Below are 22496 nucleotides of genomic sequence, written 5' to 3' on the forward strand. Positions count from 1 at the left end.
TGGGTTCCTGCGGGGAGAGGGATGGAGCTGCCCCACGGCCCCTGGGCTAGCGGGGCCAGGCAGGGGCCGCTGTCACGTCAAGCCAACCTTTTCCCTTGTTTTCTCTGCCGACCCTCTGGGCTGCGTCTGATGAGAGCAGCAAGGCTGGTGATTCTCTGTGACAGAAATGAAAAGACAGCTGATGTTTCTGTTATCCTAAAATAAACCTATACAGGCATTTTTTTCTGGTAATAAAAGGGATACATTTGTATTGTAAGAAATAGAGAAACTGAAAGCATAGGTACGAACCCCTGTCCCTTCACCACCGTTCTGTGTCTTATGGGACCATGTGTCCCGGGGCTGAGCCCAGGCTTTGCATTAACTTCAGGCCAGTATGACTGTCACTCCCGCGCTCTGTAATTCATTCTTTTCTCTACAGTCAGTAAACTGAAAGTTCACCAGGAGGAGTGAGGAGCCCGCACACACCTTTCTCTTGTCAGGGCAGGCTGAATGGAGGTTCCCCGCACACGGACCCTCCCTCGAGGACCGTTCCCCAAGTAAGCCAGGGCCCAGGTGGGGCTGCTGCCCCCCACCCGCCAGCCTCGGGGAGCCCCTGGCTGGCTATACCACACTCCCACAAACAGTGGGTGGCCCCACCCCGCCCTGCTGTCTGCCCAGTGTGTGAGGATGGTACCTCCCCCACCCTCAGAGTCCTTCTTCACCATGAGGCCCACCTCGCAGGCATCAGGGGGCAGCTCCATGAGGCTCACACACAATTTAGAATCCTGGGCACACAGGACTCAACTCTGGGAAGAGCTGAAGTCCCCACCTGTTCTCACAGATTAGACCCTCAGGGGCAGCCAGGGGCAGGAGCCCAGAGGCCAGCGGCACAGGCCAGACCTGCCCTCCCCCTGCGCTTCCCAAGCACCCCCAGCTGCTCAGGGCCCGTAAAGGAAGCTTACAGACCTCCTCATGGAGGCTTGGGTGACGTGGCATGAACGCAGGGAGGATTTGGGCCTGAGCAGAGTCGGAAAATCACAGGATCCTCGGGAGCTGTTGGCCAGAGCTGGTCCACTGCCATTCGAGAAAGCGCAGGGCTGCCCCTGCTGCCCAGGCAGACAGGAGGTCAGGCCGCCCTGAAAACCACCCCCGGGCCTCTGGGGCTTCTGATGCCTCTCGGGTTGCTTTCCTCCCATTATTTACTTGTATTTAGCTCTGATCACATGTGTCTGTTACTTCGCCAGATTTGAGGCCCACGCTGGATGTTGGGACCGGGGTCCCTGCCTCCGTTTCTTCCCAGCGCAGGCGAAGCCGTGGCCACCTCCTGAAAGTCCCTGGTCTGAGTCACGCACAGACGCACAGGCCATCACGGCTTCCCTGGTGGGAAGCCGCACACTGTTGGGAAGCCTGGGGCTGGCGAGGTGAGGGGGCCCAGGAGCACCCCCCCCCACAGCCCTGAGGCGCTGCCTTGAGGCCACCAGCCAGAGCCCGGCCAGGGGGTCGCTGCCAAGCACATCCGGGCACGGAGGTGAAGCTGGCGTAGGAACCGCGAGACTCGGCCCAGGTCTGGAGCGCTTGCCGTACCCGCCCAGACCCCCAAGCAGGGCTGCCTGCCGGGATCTGGGGTGGGGCCCCACAGAGCCAGGCGGCAGTGTCCTCTGGCTGAGTGGCTGCTGTGGGGGGAGCTGGCTCACTGCGCTGTTCGCCTTAGTGCCAACGGGCTGCTGACACATGGCCTGGCTCTCACCACGCATGGGGAGCAGGCAACTCCAGGCCTGGGGACCCCTTGGTCACTTGTCTCTTCTCCTTTTTTAGAAAATGGTTTTTCAAGCTAGTATAAGAGAAATGACTGGAACAGAGTTCCTTTTAGCTTAACAGAATTCCGTGTTGTGGGTGGGTGTGCTGATGTTTCAGAAAAGCTACAGAGAAGGAAAGGGATCGCCTTGCCCCCCGCTCTTCCTCATGCCAGGGACAGCCTGTGCTGAGCATGAGCTGGGGGACGAGTGGTGGCAGAGCCGGGCAGGCAGGGTGCAGTGGGCGGGCGGGCAGAGCTGTCGGGACTGGTGCGCCACATCTGCCCACCTTCATTCACAGCATCAGCCAGGAGGCCCCGGGGCCAAGCGCATGGCCCTCCCATGACCTTCCTCTCTAGTGCTTGCAAACAGCAACGCCTGTCCACCCGTGGATCTGCCGGTGGGGCCACATGTGCCCAGTGGAGGACACTTGCCACGGCTGTGCCTCGGCTCCCTCACGTGTAAGCACCTGGGCCACAGCCACCCTTTCTACTTGCTGACCCTTCAGTTCCTCAGAGGGCAGATGCGAGGATCAAGAACATATGCACAGGTGCTCAGCCACCACGAGGGGCTGCACGCACGTCGTGTAAACAAGGAGTTCGCTCATTCCTCACATTTGACTTAAGAGCCCAAACTGCTCTGAAACCAAGTATTCAGAAACAGGGGAAGTGTTGCCAGAAAGGTGGGCGTCAATGGGACAAACCATATGAAAGAGCATTCCTGCTGCCGTGGCCCCTCTCGTCTGCGTGGTCTGTGCCACCATACAGGAGCCCTCCGGTGAGACCCAAGTCACGGCAAGGGACATTTCCCTGGGCACGAGCCTGATGCCCGCCCTGCTCGAGACGGGATGGGGAAGGAGGAACTCGCTGTGTGGAAGCATAATGCTTTGCTTTCGGAAAGGACGTTCCACCTGAGACCTCCGTGGCCTCAGCAGGAGCTGGCGTTCATGGAGAGCCTGAGTGCGGGTGAGGCCCGGCCTCTACCTCGTGCATTTCGGTCTTTCATGGAAAAAATACCAGTGTCCTCCCTCAATTCCGGACATGTACACAGCGGTGCATTTGGGGGCGCGTGAGGCACACGCTTATCCTGCATGCATCCCAGGTTAAAACAAGAGTTCAAATGGCCACATGAGTTTTAGGAAAAAACAATAGTTTCCACCTTAGGAGCATTTTAGAGAAAAATGAGATGTGAGGGGAAAACCCCTCTTATTAAACCAAACTGTGGTGTAACAGCTTCACCACATCCTCCTGCAGGGACTGGATCACGCCAGGGCAGGTTCCTCTTTCAGGGCCCTGCATGGGTCACATGTCACCTGCAGTTAACATGCTGTGTGAAGAAGAGAACCTCGTGTCAGTGGAAAAGCTGAATAAGAGGATGGAAATGATCAGCGGAGAGAAGCCATTGCGGGAACTGTGGGCGTCTCAGCACGGCCACATCAGAGGCAGCCGCCCCCAGACGCACAGCCCCGTGGGCCGGACTCGCACCGTGACCTCCTGTGACAGCAGCTGGAAGGCCGGGGCCTGGGTCAGGGCCCCCCTCGGCCCAGCCACTGAGACCTGGTCGCCCAGCCGGCCCTGTGGTGGGCCCTCCCTCCCCCTCTGATGGGCAGAGGGGCACAGACTACATCTGGAGGGGCGGCACCCAGCTTCCCGCCCAGCATGGACTGGGTCCAAGTGCCCCACCACGGGCAGCCGGTCCCCCCTGCACCCAGCTGTGGCCGGACCCCGTGGGGGCTCGAGCCGTGGGTCTGAACAGCAGCAGTCGGATGGGAGCCGCTGCTCCAGTGCGTGGGCTCAGGGCAAACCGGCCCGCCCGGCAGCTTCAGGGCCACACACCGGGCCCCTCCAGACGGGAGCCATACGCACACTGGCGGCAGGCTCGCCGAGGGACTTCCGCCCGCCCACTGTGCCGCTCAGCTGCCTGGGACAGGGGAAGCCCGCTGCCGAGGCCTCTTCCCCTTTCATCCTGCGCAGATGCTGTTTTCCTGAGGGCCGTGTCACTGCACATTGAGAACAGGCCTCTTCTTTGCCTGCAGCTGCCCGCCCGCCCATCTGCACACCCTCAGCCTCAAGCAGGGCCCACTTTCCCCCACACCACTGACAGTGCCCCTCACATTACCCCTCGTAATTACCCTCAGGTCCCCGATGCCCCTCATTACTGCCCCCCAGACCCGTTCTATACACCCTGTTGCTGACCCTACAGAATCAGCTGTGGGACATGATTGTCCTTGGAACAGAATAAAAGGATTGTGGCCTGAGCGGACCCACGGGAAAGCCCACGTCTCCCCACGGGGCCTCCCTGCCTCCTCCCTGACGTGTCTGCTCAGGCTCCTGGCCGATCCGCACCTGGCCCAGCAGCCCAGACACCGCCGTCCACGCCTGCTGCTTATCCGCCCAGGACCGGGGTCCCTCGGGAGAGAACGACTGGCGACCGCAAAGGCAACTCATAAACTGTCAGGCGTGGTGGGAATACCCAGCGAGGTTCAAGCGCCAGCCCTGTCCACTCCTCCTGCGGGGCCCGTCCTCCGCCCCATCTGCCTCCCCATGACGGCACCCCGGAGAAATGGGATCATTCCACACTTGTCACTGCTCTGTGATGGGGCAGCGTTCTGCAGAGTATGCGCTGGGCACATGGCTCTTAGGCCAGAGGAGTGAGAGGCGAGGAAGAGGAGCTCTGTGTCCCTTCTGCTCCCGGACCAAGCGAAACGCAGCACCCGGGGCCTCAGGATGGAGGAGGCCTGCGGCCCGGGGACACGTGTGGCCTGGGCCACCTTGCCCTGCCTCCTGAGGTGCCCGGGCCAAACACTTCGCAGCTCCAACTGCTCTGGCCACGCAGTCGTCCGGAGCATCACAGCTGCCTATAGCTGTGGGTGGCCCGTGACACTGGGGACAAGTGCTTCCTGAGAGCTGGTTGGAGCACCCGGGCCTCTTACAGCCTCTCTGCTGCTAAAACAAGTCACCGTGCCAGGGTGAGCGCCATCTGCCGAGAACCTGTGGCTGCCTGTCGGTCTGGATGTGCCATTTATAGGCAGGTATCCTGGAGCCCTCCCTGGCCTGCCCTGTGCTCCGGGTGTTTGCAGCGCATCGTACCCTGCAGGCAGCCTGGCCTCAGTGGCAGGTGGGCTCAGGCCACAGCTGGAAGGCCATCTCCCTTGGGCTGTGCCACGCAGCACCTCTGGGAACAGCCTGTGGCCTGGGGCGTGCAGTCCGGGTTCCTGAGTGCAAAGCCCATGAGCTCTGTTATCAGCTCCCATGACACAATTCCTGGTTCCCCCAGCTGAGCTTTATTATTGTTATTCTTAAAAATAGTCGGGGTGGGGGGGATGTTGAAAGGGAATTTAGGGAAGGGTGGGGTGATGACATGTGTGCCGGCCAACCTCCCCAGGAAGCCCCCCTTGGACGGGCCGGGGCCTTTGCAGAGGCACGTGGGGTTTGTCTGGGCAGTTCCATGACGCGAGTGCGTGGCCCCCACCTCCAGGCCCGGCCAGGAAAGCCGTGGTGACAGGCTCCCCTGCGACATTTCCCCCGTCCGGGTGCCCATCAGGAGGGAGGGACGCTGTGCACCCGCTCAGATGGCCTCCCCCAGTTTGGCTCATTTCCTCTCTGGCTGCCAAAAATCACAGGCCGAGAGTGGACACGGACAAGGCAACAAAGTGAAGGAAAGGCCCCAAACCCGGTGCTGGCCCTCCACTCCAGCCTACCAAGGCCTGTCCAGCAACAAGGCCGGGGGAGGACACAGCCAGTGCACGCAGCTCCCAGAGGCACCCCGTCGGCTGCCACACAGCTCCGCACACCCTCTGGAGAGACGCATTCACAGCCCCGGCCCTCCTCTCGGGGCGCGCTATGGGAAGGCCAGTGCATAGCGGTGCTCAGGGCTGCGGCCTTAGTGCCCCTGGACCACAGCGGGAAGCAGGAAGGAATGTGGCACCTCCGGGACGCGCCCCTCACAGCTGCACGTGACCTACTCAGCGTGGCTGATGGACTTCTGGCTGTTTACATACAGTTTTGCACAGGGCAGTGTCTCCCTAATACATTCTCTATTTTGTTTTCTTGCAGTAAATGAAATAATAAGAAACGACCTCTCCAGCACCAGCATCCATTCATAGTTGGTGACGTTGGAACTCACTCAGAGGCTGCGTGGTGTCAATCCACAGGCAGCTGTCGAGCTTCCCTGCAAAGACTCCGACAAGGTGAACTGGGCTCAGCCCTGCACCCTGAGAATGCCCACACCCTGAGGACCCACGTCAGAAGTGGCTCCAGCGGGAAGGAAGGACCCCCCAACCCGTCTCCGAGGAAGAGGCATCTCCAGGGGCAGATGGAAGGTGGCAGGGTGGGATGGGGCAGGAGGTGACCTCAGGGCAGCGGCCCACGTGGCGGCTGGGCCCCTTGGGCACCCCTGGATTCCAGAACTGGAAGTGCCTTACTTAAGCAGCGCCCACCTCAGGACAGCGCGGAATTGAGCACCGAGCTTGCTACCGGGGGAGTGTTCACAGGAGCAACGACTATAAAAACATTTCATTGTGAGACTTTATCCTGCATACAAACTGGGAGAATGCTGGCAAGCTCGGCGTTGCAGGAAAACCTAATGCGTGGGTTCTGTCTACTTCTTCACCTTTTCCTGGGCTGTGACATACAATTCTGCTGCCTTATTCGGAGTGTTTTGAGATCTTCCAGTTTGTCATCTCAGCTCTTTCCCAATCTCCTCCCCCTGCTGTGTTACTGAAACCGTAGGATTGTCAATCGTGGCATGGTGGGATTGCTAGGATTTTGTTTTTAATCTGGCTTCCAAATTAGCACAAGTAGGGTGACTAGCACAAGGTAGGTTACTGGATGAAAGAAATCTCTGTCCCAGGACAGACCCCGCACTTGCATGTCTGTACATAGGTAGGCCTGTGTGTGTCTGTCCACCAGCACAGCAGTGGGACCGTCCTGTCTGCCCAGCAAGGGCCTCCACAGTAACAATAACAAGGTCTGTTTTGGAAAATGCATCCAAGACTCCAAAGCTGGCTTCTCAGCCACTGCCACAGGGACCGATCTGCCCTGGAGGGCTGTGTGTTCTCAGCCCTACAGTTAACAGAGCACTTTAGGAAGCCAGGAGAGGGGATGCAAATACCTGTGTGCCACCAAATGGCAGGATTGGAAAGTGACTGTAAGTAATGCGACAGGACTGTAATATACTGGTTCAGCTGTAAGATCGGTTCACAGAAGCCTTAGAACTCGCTTCGTCCAAGAAAACGATTACCAAAAAGAATGTTTTGATATGCAGCAACTATAGAGTGTTTTCGGATTAGTTACTATTAGCAGGTAGGTTAGTGTGAGCTTTTCTCCTGCATTTTGTACAAAGAACAACTTGTTACGCGTTATTACTCGCAGTGACCTATTGTTCCACATAACCAGAAAGCATGGTTTACTCACAACCTGTCTAAGCTGGTCATGGTGCCTTAGGAGTCCGTGCCCCCTCGTGGAGCAGGCCTGAACTGCGCCTGCACGGCTGTCTGGGACGCAAGGCGGGCAGCAGTGCCACGTGGTGAAGCTCCCCCACAGAAACAGTTCTTTCCGAAATGCTCTTCTGTATGATTATGTCTTCTTAAAAAATTCACGGGAAGAACCAACTGTGTAAGCCACATCTGCAGCCTTTGCACATGACTGAAGAGTGAGAGCTCGTGGCTGCGCATGGCCTGTAGGGCCAGAGCCTGCCCAGCGCTCAGCCACGAGCCGCATGGTGTGCTCCCGAGGGGACTGTCACATGGAGAGCAGACCTGCCCCTTGGGTCAGTGTCTCTGTAGTTAGGAAAGAGCCAATAAAGCGGTATTTTTTTTTTTTGCTGGATCTTAGTCTGAGTGATCCATTACATGTGTGGAAAATGCTCCGTGTTTGCGCATTTTCTGCAGGTACGTGAACCTCTCTTGGCTGTAGGGAGTGTTTCATGTCACAGAGCCCGGTGGGTGTGGTCGACCTCTTTGGAGGGAAGCCTGCCACAGGAGAGCGGACGTGGGTGGGGCCCCCAGATGCTCCAGCACAGCCCCCCAGAAGTGCTCGTCCAGCTGTGTGGAGAGGGAGCTCACACAGGCCAAATACTTCTGTCCAGAGAAACAACCCGGGCGAGGCCTTGGCCACACACAGACGCTCAGGCAGTTTGGCCATCGTCTGAGCAAGGCACTGTGTGTGAACCCAGCTGTTCTCTGCCGCCTCTTTCTGCGTGCTTCCTAAGGCCGCCCCCTGCTCCCCACCCAAGTCTTCTGCTTCAAGCTCAGGTAGGAAAATATTATCCAGCTGTTCATAAATCAAACATAGAACCTGGAGCTTGTCCACTAATTACTCTTCTGAATTCAGAAACAATATGTTGCTTTTGGGACTTCAGAAAACACAAGAATTTCTTCTGCTGAGAGGCTTGCAGTTATTGAGAATCCTACTCGTGTTAAGCAGGTGGCGAGCATGCATGCCTCCAGGTTTCCACACTGACAGAGCTTAGAGGACCCCAGGGTGTCCGGGGAGCACTGGGAGGGGCACAGAAAAGGTGGTGTCGGGGGAGATGGCGGTGGTAGCTGTGGGAGGGGGAGGACTCGGCTGCTGATGACTGTGAGGAGCTGGCCCCCAGGCCCAGCTGATGTCCCATCAGGCCCTGTCAGACTTGGAAAGCTAGACCCAAGGGGACCCAAGCGCCCACCGGACGCAGCAGAAGTCAGGAGCCCCACCCACTACCCCTGAAGGACATACAAGAAGCTATTAGCACCAAAGTGAGTTTTAATAAATCCATCCCATTCCTAAGAACAAATGTTATATTCAGATAAAGCAATATAAGTTTATAAAGCAACAGGTTTCTGCAGAAGAGGTCATGTTTCTGCATGACCCCTGCTTCCTCAACTTTCGTTTCTTTTAGACGTATTTTGAGTAATAAGGAAAACACACCCACAGGCTTGTTTCTAGCACGAGAGTGACAGGTTTGCCTTCCCAGCCATGGACCGGAGCTGAGGCTCCCTTTCCTAGGAGGCTGAGAGGCGTGGGCTCAGCAGGAGCTGCCCCTCTGCGGTGCCAGTCACGCCGGGGTGGCTTACCTGAGATTCCCAGGCCGCTCTGCTGCCCAGGGGCACGGAGGAGCCTGGGGCGGGCTCGGCCCAGCACCGTGCAGAGAGGGACGGGCCGTGGCTCTGACTCCGGTTCACCCCAGTGCCCCTGGTGCCCGTGGTTCCAGCCCTTCCCAAGTCTGAGGCCCCATTTGGAAAAGGTCTCAGCATCCAGTTTCTCATAAGTGCAGCTGTAGCAAAGCCCAGTGGTGGGCACGTGCCTCCCTCTCCAGGGCCCTCCTGACCCGAGCAGCCGGAGCCACCAGCTGGTCGGACTGGCCCACAGCCCCAGCCTGTCGCCCCTGGGACATGAGCACCCACACTTGCATCAAGGAGGAACCTCATAATAACCTGCTAACCTAATTTGAAGTCACATACGGTGAAGCACATCACATAATTCTTCATGCCAAAAAACTGAGTTAGCAGTAAGATGACTAAGTGTTCCTTTATGCCCAAGCAAAGGCCCATCTCATGCCTGCCCCTGACCACCTAGTATGGTCAGCCTGCCCTGGGCTTCTGCCAGGACATGGGGCTCTCGCCCCAAGGACCTGAGTCATTCAGATGGTGCCAACAGAGCTCCGGATCACACATTTTTGTTTTACTTAATACACACAAATTAAATAGTGACGATTCTAGAGGAGGCCACTGCAGGCGCCTCACACCATTTCCCTGCTGGTGTGGCACTGGGCATCCGTGCCTCCCTGTAAGGCAGAGCCACTCCGGCTCCTGGCAAAGCAGCAGGCAGGAAGCTGAGCGGCCTCCACGGCCGCTCTGGCCAGGTGCTGGGGCACAGGGCTGCGGCTCCGCGGAGGGGAGTTCGATGTCAGCGCACCTGTCTCTGCGGCCGCGCCTCTTTCCTCCGTGAGCAGGAAAAGCACTGATGGGTCTCTTTTGGGGGAAGTACGGGTCACGCCTGGAGGAGGGGGGTTGGGCATCTCCCACTGTCCTGGGCCGTTCCCACAGCTGTCGCCACGTGCTGTCCCATTCCAGAGCCTGACCACCCCAACCCCCATCACCCCCTCTGTTCTTCCCATCAAGAATCTGCCACTGTCAACAGATGCCTCTCTGGAAAAAGTGCATTTTCTGGACTTTCCAGTTCATTTCTGCAGAGCCTGCTGCCCAAAGCCCAGGGGCTCTCCCCCCTGCTGTGCCCAGCGCAGGCCCTCCAGGAAGAGCAGGGCCCTGGTCCGCGTCGGGAGCCCACTGGCAAGGGCCCCTCCCCATGAGGCTGTCACCCCCAGGAGGCAGCTGGAGAGCTGGATGAGGACAAGGGACACTTACCCTTAGCAGCCAGCCACCCCTGGGGGAGGGCATCTCTGTGTTTCCCTGGGACACGGAGGCGTGGACTGTCCCCCTTCTCAGCCCTGCACGCTTGGGTATGGCCCAGGCCTATACCCTGAGCTATGTCCACAAAGCAGGTATGGGGGGCAGAGAGTTTTTGCCTGTGACCTTTGGACTGAGCCCCCCTTCTGCAGAGAAACTGAGAGAATTACTCCTTTGCTCATTGGAGTTGTAATGTCCACACTTAACAAGTGCCACCTTCGTGTCCAGTGGGCTCTAGGAGATACACATCAGCAATAAGACCCCCATTTCCAGGAAATGAGCCGTTAACATCCACACCCAATAAAGGAGCCCACCAGGGTGTCTGGTGAGGTGGGGGCGGTGCCGAGCAGGGATGGGGAATCGGGGCTGTACCCTGGGCAGGTGGTTGGCAGGCAGCTTGAAGGGCAGCAGTCAAGCCATCCTTGAAGGAAGGGGTAGGACAGTCCCGAGGGCAGGAGCATGGGTGCTGCGGAACAGAGAAGGCCCAGGAGGGGAGGGGGCTGCCGGAGGAGGGAAGCCCGTCTTATTTCCCACAAGGCGCTAAGCCCCTTGAAGGTGTTGTGAGCCTCAGTGGACACACGTGGTGGCTGTGGTCAGGGCAGAGAGCCCAGCTTCAATCAGGTCCTCCTGGGTGTGCCCCTTGACACCTGACTGCTGTGTCGTAAGGGGCCCCAGGCCACTGAGGAGGCCACTGTGTTCCCTCAAAGACCAGGCTGAGGTCCAGCCGGCGGCCAGCATGAGCCCCAGGCACATGGGAGGACGAGGGAGAACGGGGCAGCAGGCACATGTCCCAGCCCCAGCCTCTGAGCTGCCTGCTGACTCCAGGGGAGGCTGCACGGCCCTGGGCGCCACTGAGAGCAGGTGGTTAGTGGGCACCATTGGGAGAGTGATGGTAATTCGTAAAAGAAAAAATAAATAGTAACAGTGAAAATAAGAACCCAGGTCACAGAGGCCAGGATGGTTTCGAAGGTGAAAAGGGGTTAGATTTGGGACATTTCAGAGGCAGAGCCCCCAGGAGGGAGTCCTGGGGGGCCACAGAGCAGACATCCGGGGCGTGGCTGTGGCTGGGACCCTCTGCAGGCCGTTCTGGGCCCGAGTCCCAGTTGGGCTGCACAGACTTCCTTGGAACCACACTGTGTATAGACTCCAGCCACCCATCTCCTGTCCAGGGCCCTCGTCCAGCCAGTGGCAGGGACCGTGGGGGCCCTCGTCCAGCCAGTGGCAGGGACCGTGGGGGCCCCCATCCAGCCAGCAGTGGGGACTGTGGGGGCCCCCGTCTAGCCAGCAGCAGGGACCATGACTTTTCCTGCACATCTAACTCCATTTGGCAACTGTTTCCCCAGGGACCCAACTGACAGGACACCAATGTCCCCAGTATAAAATAGAGACATAATTCCATTCCAAATCTAATGTTCTTCTGGCATGTTATGGACTTCACATCTGTGTCCCTCAGAATTCCTGCGTGGAAACCCTGATCCCCACGTGTTGGTGCTTGGAGCAGGGCCTTTGGGAGGTGAGCCCACGTCGTGGGAGTGGAGCCCTCACAAGAAGGGACAGCAGAGCCAGGCGTGTGCTCTCTGCTCCCCCTGTGAGGACACAGAAAGGCCGCCATCTGTAAGCTGGAAGGAGGTCCTTCCAAGGAGTCCACCATCTGGCACCGTGACCCTGGATTCCAGGCCCCAGGCTGAGAAATAACTGTCTGCCTTCCCCCACACCTGTGGTCACCTGCCCAGCAGTCTGAGCCAGGACAGCGTTCCTGCCACTCTCTGGGCGGGGGCTGGCAGTGGTTTCCTCTCTTCTCACACTATGTCTGGGTGGGTCTGTGTGGTCCTGTCCTCCTGGCACAGGTTGGAAGTGCCCCTCCGCTTTGGGTGTCCAGAGAGTCTCTGGTCAGTGGGTATCATGGATTTCATCAGGAAAGTCCTCCGGACTGCAGCTTTCTTTGTGGGAGGATTTTGAACCACAAAGTCAGTTTCTTTAATAGATACAGTGTCATTCAGGTCGTTTGTTTTTTGGCTGAGCTTTGCTAGTTTATATATTCCAAGGAATTTGTTCATTTCATCTAAGTTATAGAATTTATTGGCATAAAGTTGCTCATGATATGCCTTTATTACCCTCTTCATATGTGTAGAACCCTTAGTGATATCCTCATTCCTGGCCGTGGTCATTTGTGTTTTCTTGTGTTTCCTGACCAATCTGGCTAGAGTTTTATCATTTTATTGATCTTTTCAAAGAAACAACTTTTTATTTTATTGATAAAATCTGATTTCTTCTGCTCACTTTGAGTTTCACTTGCTTTTGTCATTCAGTTTCTTAAGATGGAAGTCGAGGTCTTTTTTCTTTCCTAAGAGAGGCTATCGATTTCCCTCTACATACTGTGGTAGCTGCACCCCACAGATTTTATGTTATGTTTTCATTTCATTCTATTCAAAATCCTGTCTCATTTCCATTTGACTTTTTTGACCCACTGAAAAGTGTGTCATTTAGTTTTCAAATATTTGGAGATTTTCCAGATTTCTAACTTAATTCCACTGTTACTTAGCATGCTTTGTATGATTTTAGTTTTTATATTCATGGGGTTCTGTTTGATGGTCCAGAACATGGGCTATCTTGGTAAATGCTCATGAGCACTTGATAAAAATGTGTATTCTGTGCTGTCGGGGGGTGCCTCTGTGAATCCCGGTCCGGTCAGGTGGATCGATGATGATCAGGCCTTCTAGGTCCTTGCTGATCCTCTGTCCACTAGTTATGTCCATTGGTTAGGACAGGTGTGCTGAGATCTCTGGACTATTTGGCTTGTAGATTTGTTTCTCTCTTCTGGGAGCCCCATCAGCTTGTGCTGCATGTATTTAAATGTGTTTAGGTTAGTTAGAACTGTTCTGTGCTCCAAATTAATTGACCAATTTCCCATTATGAAATTACCCTCTTTGTCCCTAGTATTACTCTTTGCTCTAAAACCTACCTGGTCTGATATTAATCTTTGATTAGTATTAGCATGTATACATTGGCTTATTTGTTAATTTTTAGCCCTTCTATGATTTCTATATGAATTGAGTTTCTTGTTTGCATACAGTCTGGTCTCACTTTTTTATACAGTCTCGTCATCTCTCCTTTATTCCTGGAGTGCTTTAGACCGTGGCATTTAATGGAATCATCTGTAAGAATGGATTTAGATCTACTGTCTTGCTGTGTGTTTTCTCTCTGGCCCATCTACTCCTCTATTCCCATTTCCTGTCTTTGGAATTCAATTGGGTATTTGTTATGATCCCATTTGTTTCCTTTGTTCACTTACTAGCCACAGCTCTTCACTGTGTTACTCTCCTGGTTGTTTAGGTAACATCTTTAACAGCTTCCAGCGGCATGCTACCCCGCGGCAGGCGTGTAAGAGCCCCCAGCCGTGCTCCCCCTTCCCACCCCGGCCTCTGTGCCCATATCGCCCACCATCTTCCGTCTGTGTCACCAGTCCCACAACACATTGTTATTATTTCACCTTAAAGAGTGAATTATCTCCCAAAGAGGTTTAAATGATAACCGATTATAAATGTTTCATCTTTCCCTACGCGTGTCCTGGTGCTATAGCCATTGTTTAGCACAGATCGAGGTTTCCATCTGGCGGCCCCTTCCTGCAGGACTTCCTTTGCAGAGCAGGTCCGGTGGTGGCGAGTTTTTCCAGCCATGTATGTGTGGGAAAGCTTTTATTTTGTCTGCTTTTTAACTTTTTGTTTTAAAATAATTATAGGTGCACAAGAAGTTGCAAAAAACAATGTACAGAGAGGTCTCGTTGACCCTTCACCACACTTCCCCCCGAAGCAGGAAATGGCACTGGTACAACTTACAGAACCTATTCAGATTTCTGTAGTTTTACATGCACGTTTGTGTGTTTGTACACAACACATGTGTATGTGCACACACATGTATGTGTGTGAGTACATGCATGTGTGTAGTTCTACACATTGTCTCCTCATGTGTGCATTCATGAAACCACCACCACAATCAAGAGACAGACTATTCTGTCACAAGCTTCGCTATGTACCCCTTACAGCCACACACACCATTCCTGCCCTGACTGGCAGCCCTGCAGCCATTAATTTGTTTTCCATATCCACACCTCTGTTATCATAAGTGGAATCGTACAATATGTGGCCTTTGTAAACAGCCTTGTAAGTCTCCAAATATCAGGGGAGATTCTCCCACCGTTATCCTACTTTTCCAAAACCGTCATAGCTATCTAGGGTCTGTTTTCCCCATGAATATTTTAGAATAAACTTGTCTATGTCTACAAGAAGCCTTGCTGAGGTGTTGATAGGAATTGTGTTAAACCTGGAGGTCAGTTTGGGGAGAACTGTCATGTTCGCTGTGGTCAATCTTCCAATACACTAATGTGCTGTCTCTTCAGTTAGTGAGGCATTTTTGTGTTTCTTTCATCTGCATTTTTTATATTCAGTATGCAGATGCTGTATGTGTTTTATTAGGTTTATACCTTAGTATTTAATTTTCTTTGCACCAATTTGACTTTAGATTTGAGCTTTTAGATTTCCTTGTGTTCACTGCTAGTATGCAGAACTGTGATCCATTTTTGTGTGTTGACCTTTATCCTGTGACCTTGCAGAATTCATTTTTTCTAGTTTTGTTGTTGATTCTTTTGTATTTTCTATGTAGATAACCATGTCATTGCAAATAGGGACAATTTATGTCTTCCTTTCCAGTATATATGCCATTTTTGTCTCTTCCTTCTTTACGGTGCTGGTGAGAACTGCATCGCTATATTGAGCCAGAGTGGGGAGAGCGGCCGTCCGTGTCTGGTTTCTGACCTTAGGGCGAAGCTTTCAGTCTTTCCCTATTAAGCATGATGTGAGCAGTAGGGTTTTATAGATGTTCTTTATCAAGTTAAGGAAGTTCCCCCTTATCCCGACTTTGCTGAGAGTTTTTATCGTGTACAAGTGTCAGATTTTATGAAATGCTCTTTTCCATGAATTAATATGATTATATGTTTTTCTTCTTCAGCCTGTTGCTATGCTGGGTTATACCCATTTTCATTTTTGAAAGATTTTTTTATGCTATCGAATTCTCAGTTTGCATTTTAATTTTTTTTCTTTAGATGTTGCTTCACCGTCATCTGGCTTGCATCATTTTTGATAAGAATCCCGCTGTCCTTCCATATATAATGTTTGTTTTTTCCCCAACTGCTTTTAAGATCTTACTCTTTATCACTAGTTTTAAGCAATTTGATTATGTAATTTGGTACAATTTTCTTCATGTCTCTTGTGTTTGGGGTTTGTTGAGCTTCATGGATCTGTGAGTATATAGTGTTCATCAAATGTGGAAAATTTCAGCCAGGACCCTTTCCGTTCTTTGCCCCCCTTCAGTGCTCCAGCTGCGTATGTATTAGGCTGCATGAAGCTGCCCGCAGCTCACTGGGATCTGTTTCTTCAGACTCTTCTTTCTGTGTTTAATTTTACATATTTTCTAGTGCTATATTTACATCTTTTCCAAGTTTACTAATATTTCTCTGCAGTTAATCTAGCATTAATCTAGTCTCTGCTGCTAAGGTAGTCTATTTTTCAACTCCAATAGGTAGCTTCCAGTTCTAGAAGTTTGGTTTGGGTATTTTTTGGTATCTTCCATGTGCAATCTTTCCTCTGACTTCTTGAACATATGGAGAATAATTATGGTAATTGTGCTAATATCCTAATTTGCCAATTCTATCATCTGTTCAGATTTTAGCTGATTTTAATGGGTTGATTTTCCATCTTCTCATGGGCTGTACTCTCCACTTCTTCGCATGCCTTCTAATTTTTGATCAGATGTTAGACATTGTGAATTGTGCCTCATTGAGTGTTGGATATATTTTTGCATGCTTACAGATGTTTGAGCTTTTATGGGATGCCTTAAGTCATTTGTAAAGTTTCGATCTGTTCTGGTCTTCCCAGCTTTTAGCTCTGTTTGGTCAGAACCAGAGAAATGACCGACCTCAGGGTGAATCTTCCCACCATTAAGGCAAAACCCTCTGAGCACACGACCTGACGCCCTGTGAACTGCGAGGTCTCCCACTCTGGGCCTTGTGTGAGGTCCAAGTCCCACTCCCACTTCTGGGTGGTTCTTTACCAGGCCTTGAGGGAACCTCCTCCTGCGTGTGTCGATCTATTCTCAGCTGAATACTCTGCCTCCGGAGACCTCTCCTCTGTGGCAACAACCTTGACTACTCCAGCCACCTGCGCCACCCCAGACTCCCAGCTGCGTCTCCTCCACTCTGGCGTCCATCCCCAGGCTCTACCTAGGTCCACCTGCCTGCCCAGGGCTGGGAAACCCTCTCCAGGCCGAGATCCGGGGCCGTCACTGGGCTTGCTCAGGGATCCCGTCCTTCACTGTCTAATAGCTACCACATGTTGCTCTTATTTTTCCCACTTACTACTTGTTTCAGTGGGCGGGTAGACCTAGTGCCTGTTGGTCCATGTTGGCTGAAAGCACAAATTCTGATGCTTGATTTTTTCAAAGCCTCTTTCAAGGGCCGACTTTTAGTCAGAGCAGCAGTCTCCCACCTCTCCCTTCATTTCACATCATGTAACAATAATGCTATTCACATGAAAACTGCATGTCTAGCCACGAGTGTGGCTTGCGATCACTAGATTTGCCTTGGGGCCCATATAATTTTAATCAGAAGGGAAAGCGTCAAACAGAGGCTGAAAAACAGCTTTAGCTGCCAAATATGCTTTTTTACCTGGAGGAAGAACAAAAGGATCCATGGTTCTTATAAAAGCAACAGAGAAGCAAAGTTGTGTCTGTTCAGGTGGTGTGGGAACACTTCCCGCATGGCCTCGGCGTCACATTGTCACTGTGACGGGAAGTCTGCTTAGCTCCTCAGTGCATCGTCCACTACCCGCCCTGCTGCACAGAGCTGTCCTCGCCGGGAACGGGCTCCGAGACGTGCCAGGCTGGTGGCCACCGCCTCTCAAAGGTCAGGCTCTTCATATGGACTGCACTGTCAGTGTCACCCCACATGACACAAACTCAGAGACTAACCGTGAACGTTGGCACATCTAGTTCTACACACAGAAAATGAAGACCGCTGAATTTTGTGAGTGTTTCTCCCTTTTGTGATTTCATGAACTCTACCTGGAAAACATATTAACTGGGACAACCTTAATTTGGAATTTGGAATGATTGGCCATTAATGTCCTTTGGCCAGTTCAAGTTTGCTTTTCAACTTCTGAGTGAGAAAAGGGTTTGCCAAGCAATTTAATCACTTAAAACAAGAATGCAAGTGCTATTCTTCTGGGAACAGTTTCAAGGACTTTAGGAACACTCATTGTTTGCATGCAAATAAGGCTACTAATTATGAGATCTTTTCCTATTCATTGAAGTAGGCCAGCAGGACTTCAACTTGGAAATATACTATTAGCAATTAGTTCCTGTAACTATATGTACTTGAAAGGAATAATGCAAAACTTAAAAAGTATACCCCTACTCCAAACTCTTCATAATTTAGACCCCACTTAATCTAGATAATAACAGTTCATAGCTCAGGCACACAGTTCAGCTACGGTTTGCAAAGTGTTTTTCAAATGTGCTCATGATTCCCAAAGCTACCCTGCGAGGTGGCAGGTCAAGGTGGTCAAACTCCCAGCCCGCAGGTGATGTCACAGGCTCAAGGAGAGGGAGGCGGCCTCAGAGCTACCTGGTGGGGCTATAGGCTTTTCTTGTGCTCGTGATTTGAGAAGAGAGAACCTCACATCCATTCATCAGTTCATCTAACCATTCATCTACCCACCCATCCACCCACTGATCCATCCTCCCACCCAGCCCTTCGTCCACCCATCCATTTACCCATCCGTGCATCACAGTCCATCATCCATCCACCCATTTGTCCACCCGTCCATTTGTCCATCCACCCATTTGTCCATTCCCACTGAGTTAACCTGTTCTGTACACATTTCCTCACTGACACCTCAGCATGAGAGATTCCATCAACATGTGGAGATTCTATCGTAATTTTACAGCAGAGTTGGTGCTAGCCTGATGGGTGCCAGCTCTTCCCCGGTGACACTCGGGGCCAGCAGACCCCTAAGAGCAGCTCTGCTCAGAGCTCGGTTCTGTCCTGGCACCTCCACTGATTTAATTAATCCAAGCTCTGCCTGAGGCACAGTCAGCAAACTGAGGCACATTGAGCATCTGGCAGTGAGAGCGGGGCTGTGGAGGGGAGGGACCCAGGACAGCCCGGGGCGAGCCCTCCCGCTCTCCCCATCTCCAGGGCTGCAAGCCCCCTGCACTCCACCTACTCCTAAGGCCCCATGACCCTCCTCAGCTGGGGGTCAGGGGACCCCTCACATTGTGCCCAGATCCCAGTGTCTTTGAGTCTTATTGGTTGTACTTTCCTGGCAGATAAGAATCCCCTGGCTGGGCTGGCCCTGTGTCCACTGGCTGTGTTCCTTTCGTCGGGTGCCTGCCAGGTCATCCCCTCCCATCCTGGAGACTGGTGACAGATGGCCTGGTATTCCCCTCAGCATGGACTTCCTAATTATTCTTGGAGCCTGAGCAAAGCAGAAGATGGAGGCAATACTGTGGGCCCCGCCTGGAACTTCTGAGGGGGCTAGAGGTCCAGGTGGCAGGCCCTCAGGGGAGGGGCATCCCGCCAGGCCACATGGTGGCACAGGGCCAAGCCGATGGACTGCAGGGCAGGGAGGGAACCATGCAAAGCCCTGTGTCCCCATGCTGTATGACACTTGCCATGGCCCTCCAGCTGCTTTCTAGGTTTCCTGTCATCATATTGACGTCCACAATGACCTGGAAGCTGAGTTGTGCGTGGGCCACAAGCCCAGCTCTGATGCTGTGCTGAGCCCAGAACCATGCCCTGGAGGGAGGGGGCCCTTTGTAGGCTGCGGTGGGGCTCCCTGACGAGCGACTTTGGAAGCATTTCTCATGCATGCGATGCTCTCCTGTGTCCTGGCTGCCCCCCCATCTCCAGGGCCTCCCCTGGCCTGCCATGTCCCCAAGCCAAACCTGCTCAGAGCTTGTCATTGCCCAGGACCGGGAGCAGGGTGGGTGCTGACCAGGCCCCGACAGCCCCCTTCCGCTCCTGTCCCCTGCCCAGGCACACCAGCTTCCAAAGGCAGTTGATAAGTCTTCACTGCATTAACACCTATTTTACAGGGGGAGGCTGGGGGTGCGGCCTCCGCCCAGTCAGGCCCCGCCAGAGCCTGCACCTCATCTCCTCCCCTTGCGAGAGGCCGTGCTCTTTCATCCTTGGGACCAGGCTTGAGCCCAGCCAATCCTGGTGGAGGAGGTCAGGGGCCAAGGGCGTGCCGCTAGAAGCATCTGTGTGTGCGGAGAAGCCTGGGCTCTGGGAGAAAACTCCACTTTGTTTGGCCTATGGGACCCTCCTTGCTTCGATGAAGGACACCTTGCCCACGGCTGGGAGCCTGGCTCCCCAGCCTACGCTAGACCGAGATGATGGTGCACAGGGGCTCAGGGGCTCCATGGCATCAGCTGGCAGATGGGATAATCACCTCTGGGGTCCCTGCACAGAATGGGGTTGAGACCTAGGTGGGACCCGAGTGGGGGCCAGGGCCAGGGTGGGAAGGTGCTAATACAGGAGGAGTTACACTGAGCCGAGAAGGGAGGAGGGTCGTCCCAACAGGGGTGGTGAGCCCCTCCGGGTCACGGTCTGCAGGGAGCTTCCGCCGCAGCTCCAGTGAGGGCACCAGGCAGGTCCTTTCTCTTCTGCACCGGCCTAGCCCCTCAGATACCTCAGAGAGTTAGAGATAGTGATGCAGTTCTCATGGGTTGTTACAACCTGCTTATTTCTGCCAACGTTTAGAGAACACAGCGACCCTGTAGCCCTTCATTTCTGCGAGCCCCCTGGAGGCACCTCCCCTCCGCACCCGCAGGTACATTCTGCAGAAGGGCTCACGTCCTCAAGGCCACACGTTCATCAGTTACCTGGCCAGCCTGGCCAGTGGGGTGGGGAGGCAGGGGTCGAGTGGGAGCCAGGCTTACCTGCAGCTGATGGTGCAGAGCAGAGACCACCTGGGGCTGGGATGGGACCAAGTGGTGGTTGCTGTGTGAGGAAGGACCCCAGGGAGGCAGGAGTGGGGCCAGGGCTCTGTGCAGACATGCCGACTCGTTGCTCCGCTGGTGCTGGCCATGGGTGTTCCCAGGACGGTGCTGCCCCCAGGGCGCCCCTCACTCCGCATGCCCTAGACTGTCGTGCACACCTGCCCACAGAGCAAAGCTGTGCTGTTCCCATATTTTGTCTTGGTTGGGGAGCAGTGTTTTTTCAGCACCAAAGTTGTGGTTTGCAAAACAAATTTTCTGTCCATGCAGCCAGGACTTGCATGGAAATATTATTTTGTCATCAACCTCCTGAAGCCAAATCCCAGTTTATCTTCAAATGTAAATTTAGAAAGTCACTGTCCTTGCACCCATGTTTCCACTGGACACACTAGAGTAGAAGTTGCCAGCAGTTCCATGAGCCTAAAGTGGTGACAGCAGATTTAATCAAAAGAAAAGAGACTCTCCCTCCGTGAACTATTTGGAAAGAAATGGCTTCTGGCCTCGCTTTGACCTCAGGGAGCTGCACACTGCCGGCAGGCGGGGGACCAGAGCTAGGGCTGGGCTGTCTGGGGCAGCCCTGCCCTGTCCTGGAAGCCTCCACACCAGGCCAGTCACCATGGTGCAGACTGGCTGCCCCTTGCCAATTGCCACTCCCTGGAGCAAGGGGCACCCCAAACAGTCCGGGAGCCCCAAGCCCAGCTACTGAGGAGCCAGGAAAAAGATGGAGCCCTGTTGGCAAACATCTGGAGACATCAGGGCAACCAGCCTGGGCACACCTTTGGTTCGGGCACAGACTGAGCTCTGTGCGGACTGAGCTGGAATGCCCACCCCCAGGTCTGTACTTTAAAGGTTGTCGGCTTAGGCCCCGTGGAGAAAAGTGGGGATAGTAGACACACGCCCCTCCCGGCACACGTGGGTAATACCCATGGTGGGGGGAACAAAGCCCCGCAGAACGGGACCTGTGACGGGAAGTGGCCGAGGCCCCGTCAGCGTTCTCCCGACAGCCTGAGGGAAGACGAAGCTGGCATTGCCGGGCCTCCCGCCTCACGCCTGCCGTGCCTTCTTGTGTGGCAGGAAGCAGGCCTGTCCGGGGCAGCACCAGGCAGCCTGGCAGATGCTGGGGCCCTGCGGCCGGCAGAGGGGCTTCTCAGGGCACAAGTGGGCCACGCGCCCGAGGCCACAGACAGTGCGGCGCCCCCACAAGTGTCCGGGCCCTGGACCAGCTGCAGTTTCGTTTAGTGGGGCCACCTTCTGCAGGAGAGTGGCTGTGTGCCAGCCTGGAGGGTGTCCTGCTGCAGTGGGCCTCAGCACGGCCTCTGCCCTTCTCTCCTTATTGCAGCAGCACGGAGGTCACTTCAGAGTCCAAATCGGCCAGAGGAGCCGCCCAGAGGGCCATGTGCAGGACCCGGCGTTCCCTTGCTCCGCAGTAATTCATGCGCTTCCCAGGCACCGAGGGCACCATGGTGGGGTGCCTGTGGGCATGTGGCCTGCCCCTGTGGGGCTGCACTGCAGTGCCCTCACAGCGGCTGGAACCCACCCACCTTGCCCAGTGGCCTCGTTAGCAAGGAGGCAGTGGTGAGGGCCTCGGTCTTGGCTTTGCCCTGCCGGCTTCCAGAGCAGCCTCTCCAAGCGCGCTGCCTGCGTGTGGACAGGTTGGCACTCCCGCGGACCACCACCCTGGGGACTTGTCCACCGGCGGCCTCATTAAGTGCCAATGGGAAATCCTCGGCCGCAGAGCTCAGCCCTTTTCTGGGAACACAGCCGGCCAGGCACCCAGTCTCTCCGAGGGCGGGATGGGGAGGCGCTGGCCCAGTGAAGCGTGGCCCGCCCTGGGGGCAGTCATACCGCGTAACCACGGGCCAGCATGTGGCTACTCGAGGGGAGCTCCTGGCCCAGCCTTGAGCCGTGGGCCTGTTGCGGGGAGCGCAGGGCCAGATGGGTCAGGACCCTCGTGTGTGCGGAGGAGCGAGAGCAGGGTCTGTGAGGCTGTGGGGGGCTTGCCGGGCCCCAGTGTCAGGACCTCCTCGCAGCCCAGTGCTAGGAAGGACATCCCAGGGCAGGCAGCAGGAGAAAGCCACACAGAGATGTTTCCAGTGGCGCGTGACTGGGTCACGGTGGGAAGGGGGAGGCCCGGGCTCTGGGGAGGGTGGCGGCTAAGAGACCCGGAGCAGCAGTCCGGAGGCCTGGACGCTCGGTCTACTGCTGGGGTCTGGGGGCAGATGCTTCACAGCCCACCAGCCGCCCGTGCTGGCTGACACCCCAGTGTGGACAGGTCCCGAGACTGCAGC

At 54.8% G+C, this 22496-nt stretch overlaps 1 protein-coding gene across 8 annotated transcripts in view; it reads left to right on the forward strand.

Annotated features, from left to right (window-relative positions):
• The window catches only part of NFATC1 (nuclear factor of activated T cells 1), a 170056-nt gene that overhangs the window by 89868 nt on the left and 57692 nt on the right, over positions 1-22496 (forward strand). For 5 of the 8 annotated variants that reach the window (XM_073213264.1, XM_073213265.1, XM_037007421.2 and 2 more), the window contains one exon: positions 5828-7600. The exons of the other annotated variants lie outside the window; for them this stretch is intronic. In XM_073213264.1, coding sequence (XP_073069365.1) covers positions 5828-5877 — 50 coding nt within the window. In that variant the 3' untranslated portion in view covers positions 5878-7600. Of the gene's footprint in view, positions 1-5827; positions 7601-22496 lie in introns of those variants that run through there. 8 annotated transcript variants of the gene reach the window in all.

The sequence above is a fragment of the Manis javanica genome, chromosome 9 (assembly GCF_040802235.1).
Source record: "Manis javanica isolate MJ-LG chromosome 9, MJ_LKY, whole genome shotgun sequence".
NCBI lineage: Eukaryota > Metazoa > Chordata > Mammalia > Pholidota > Manidae > Manis > Manis javanica.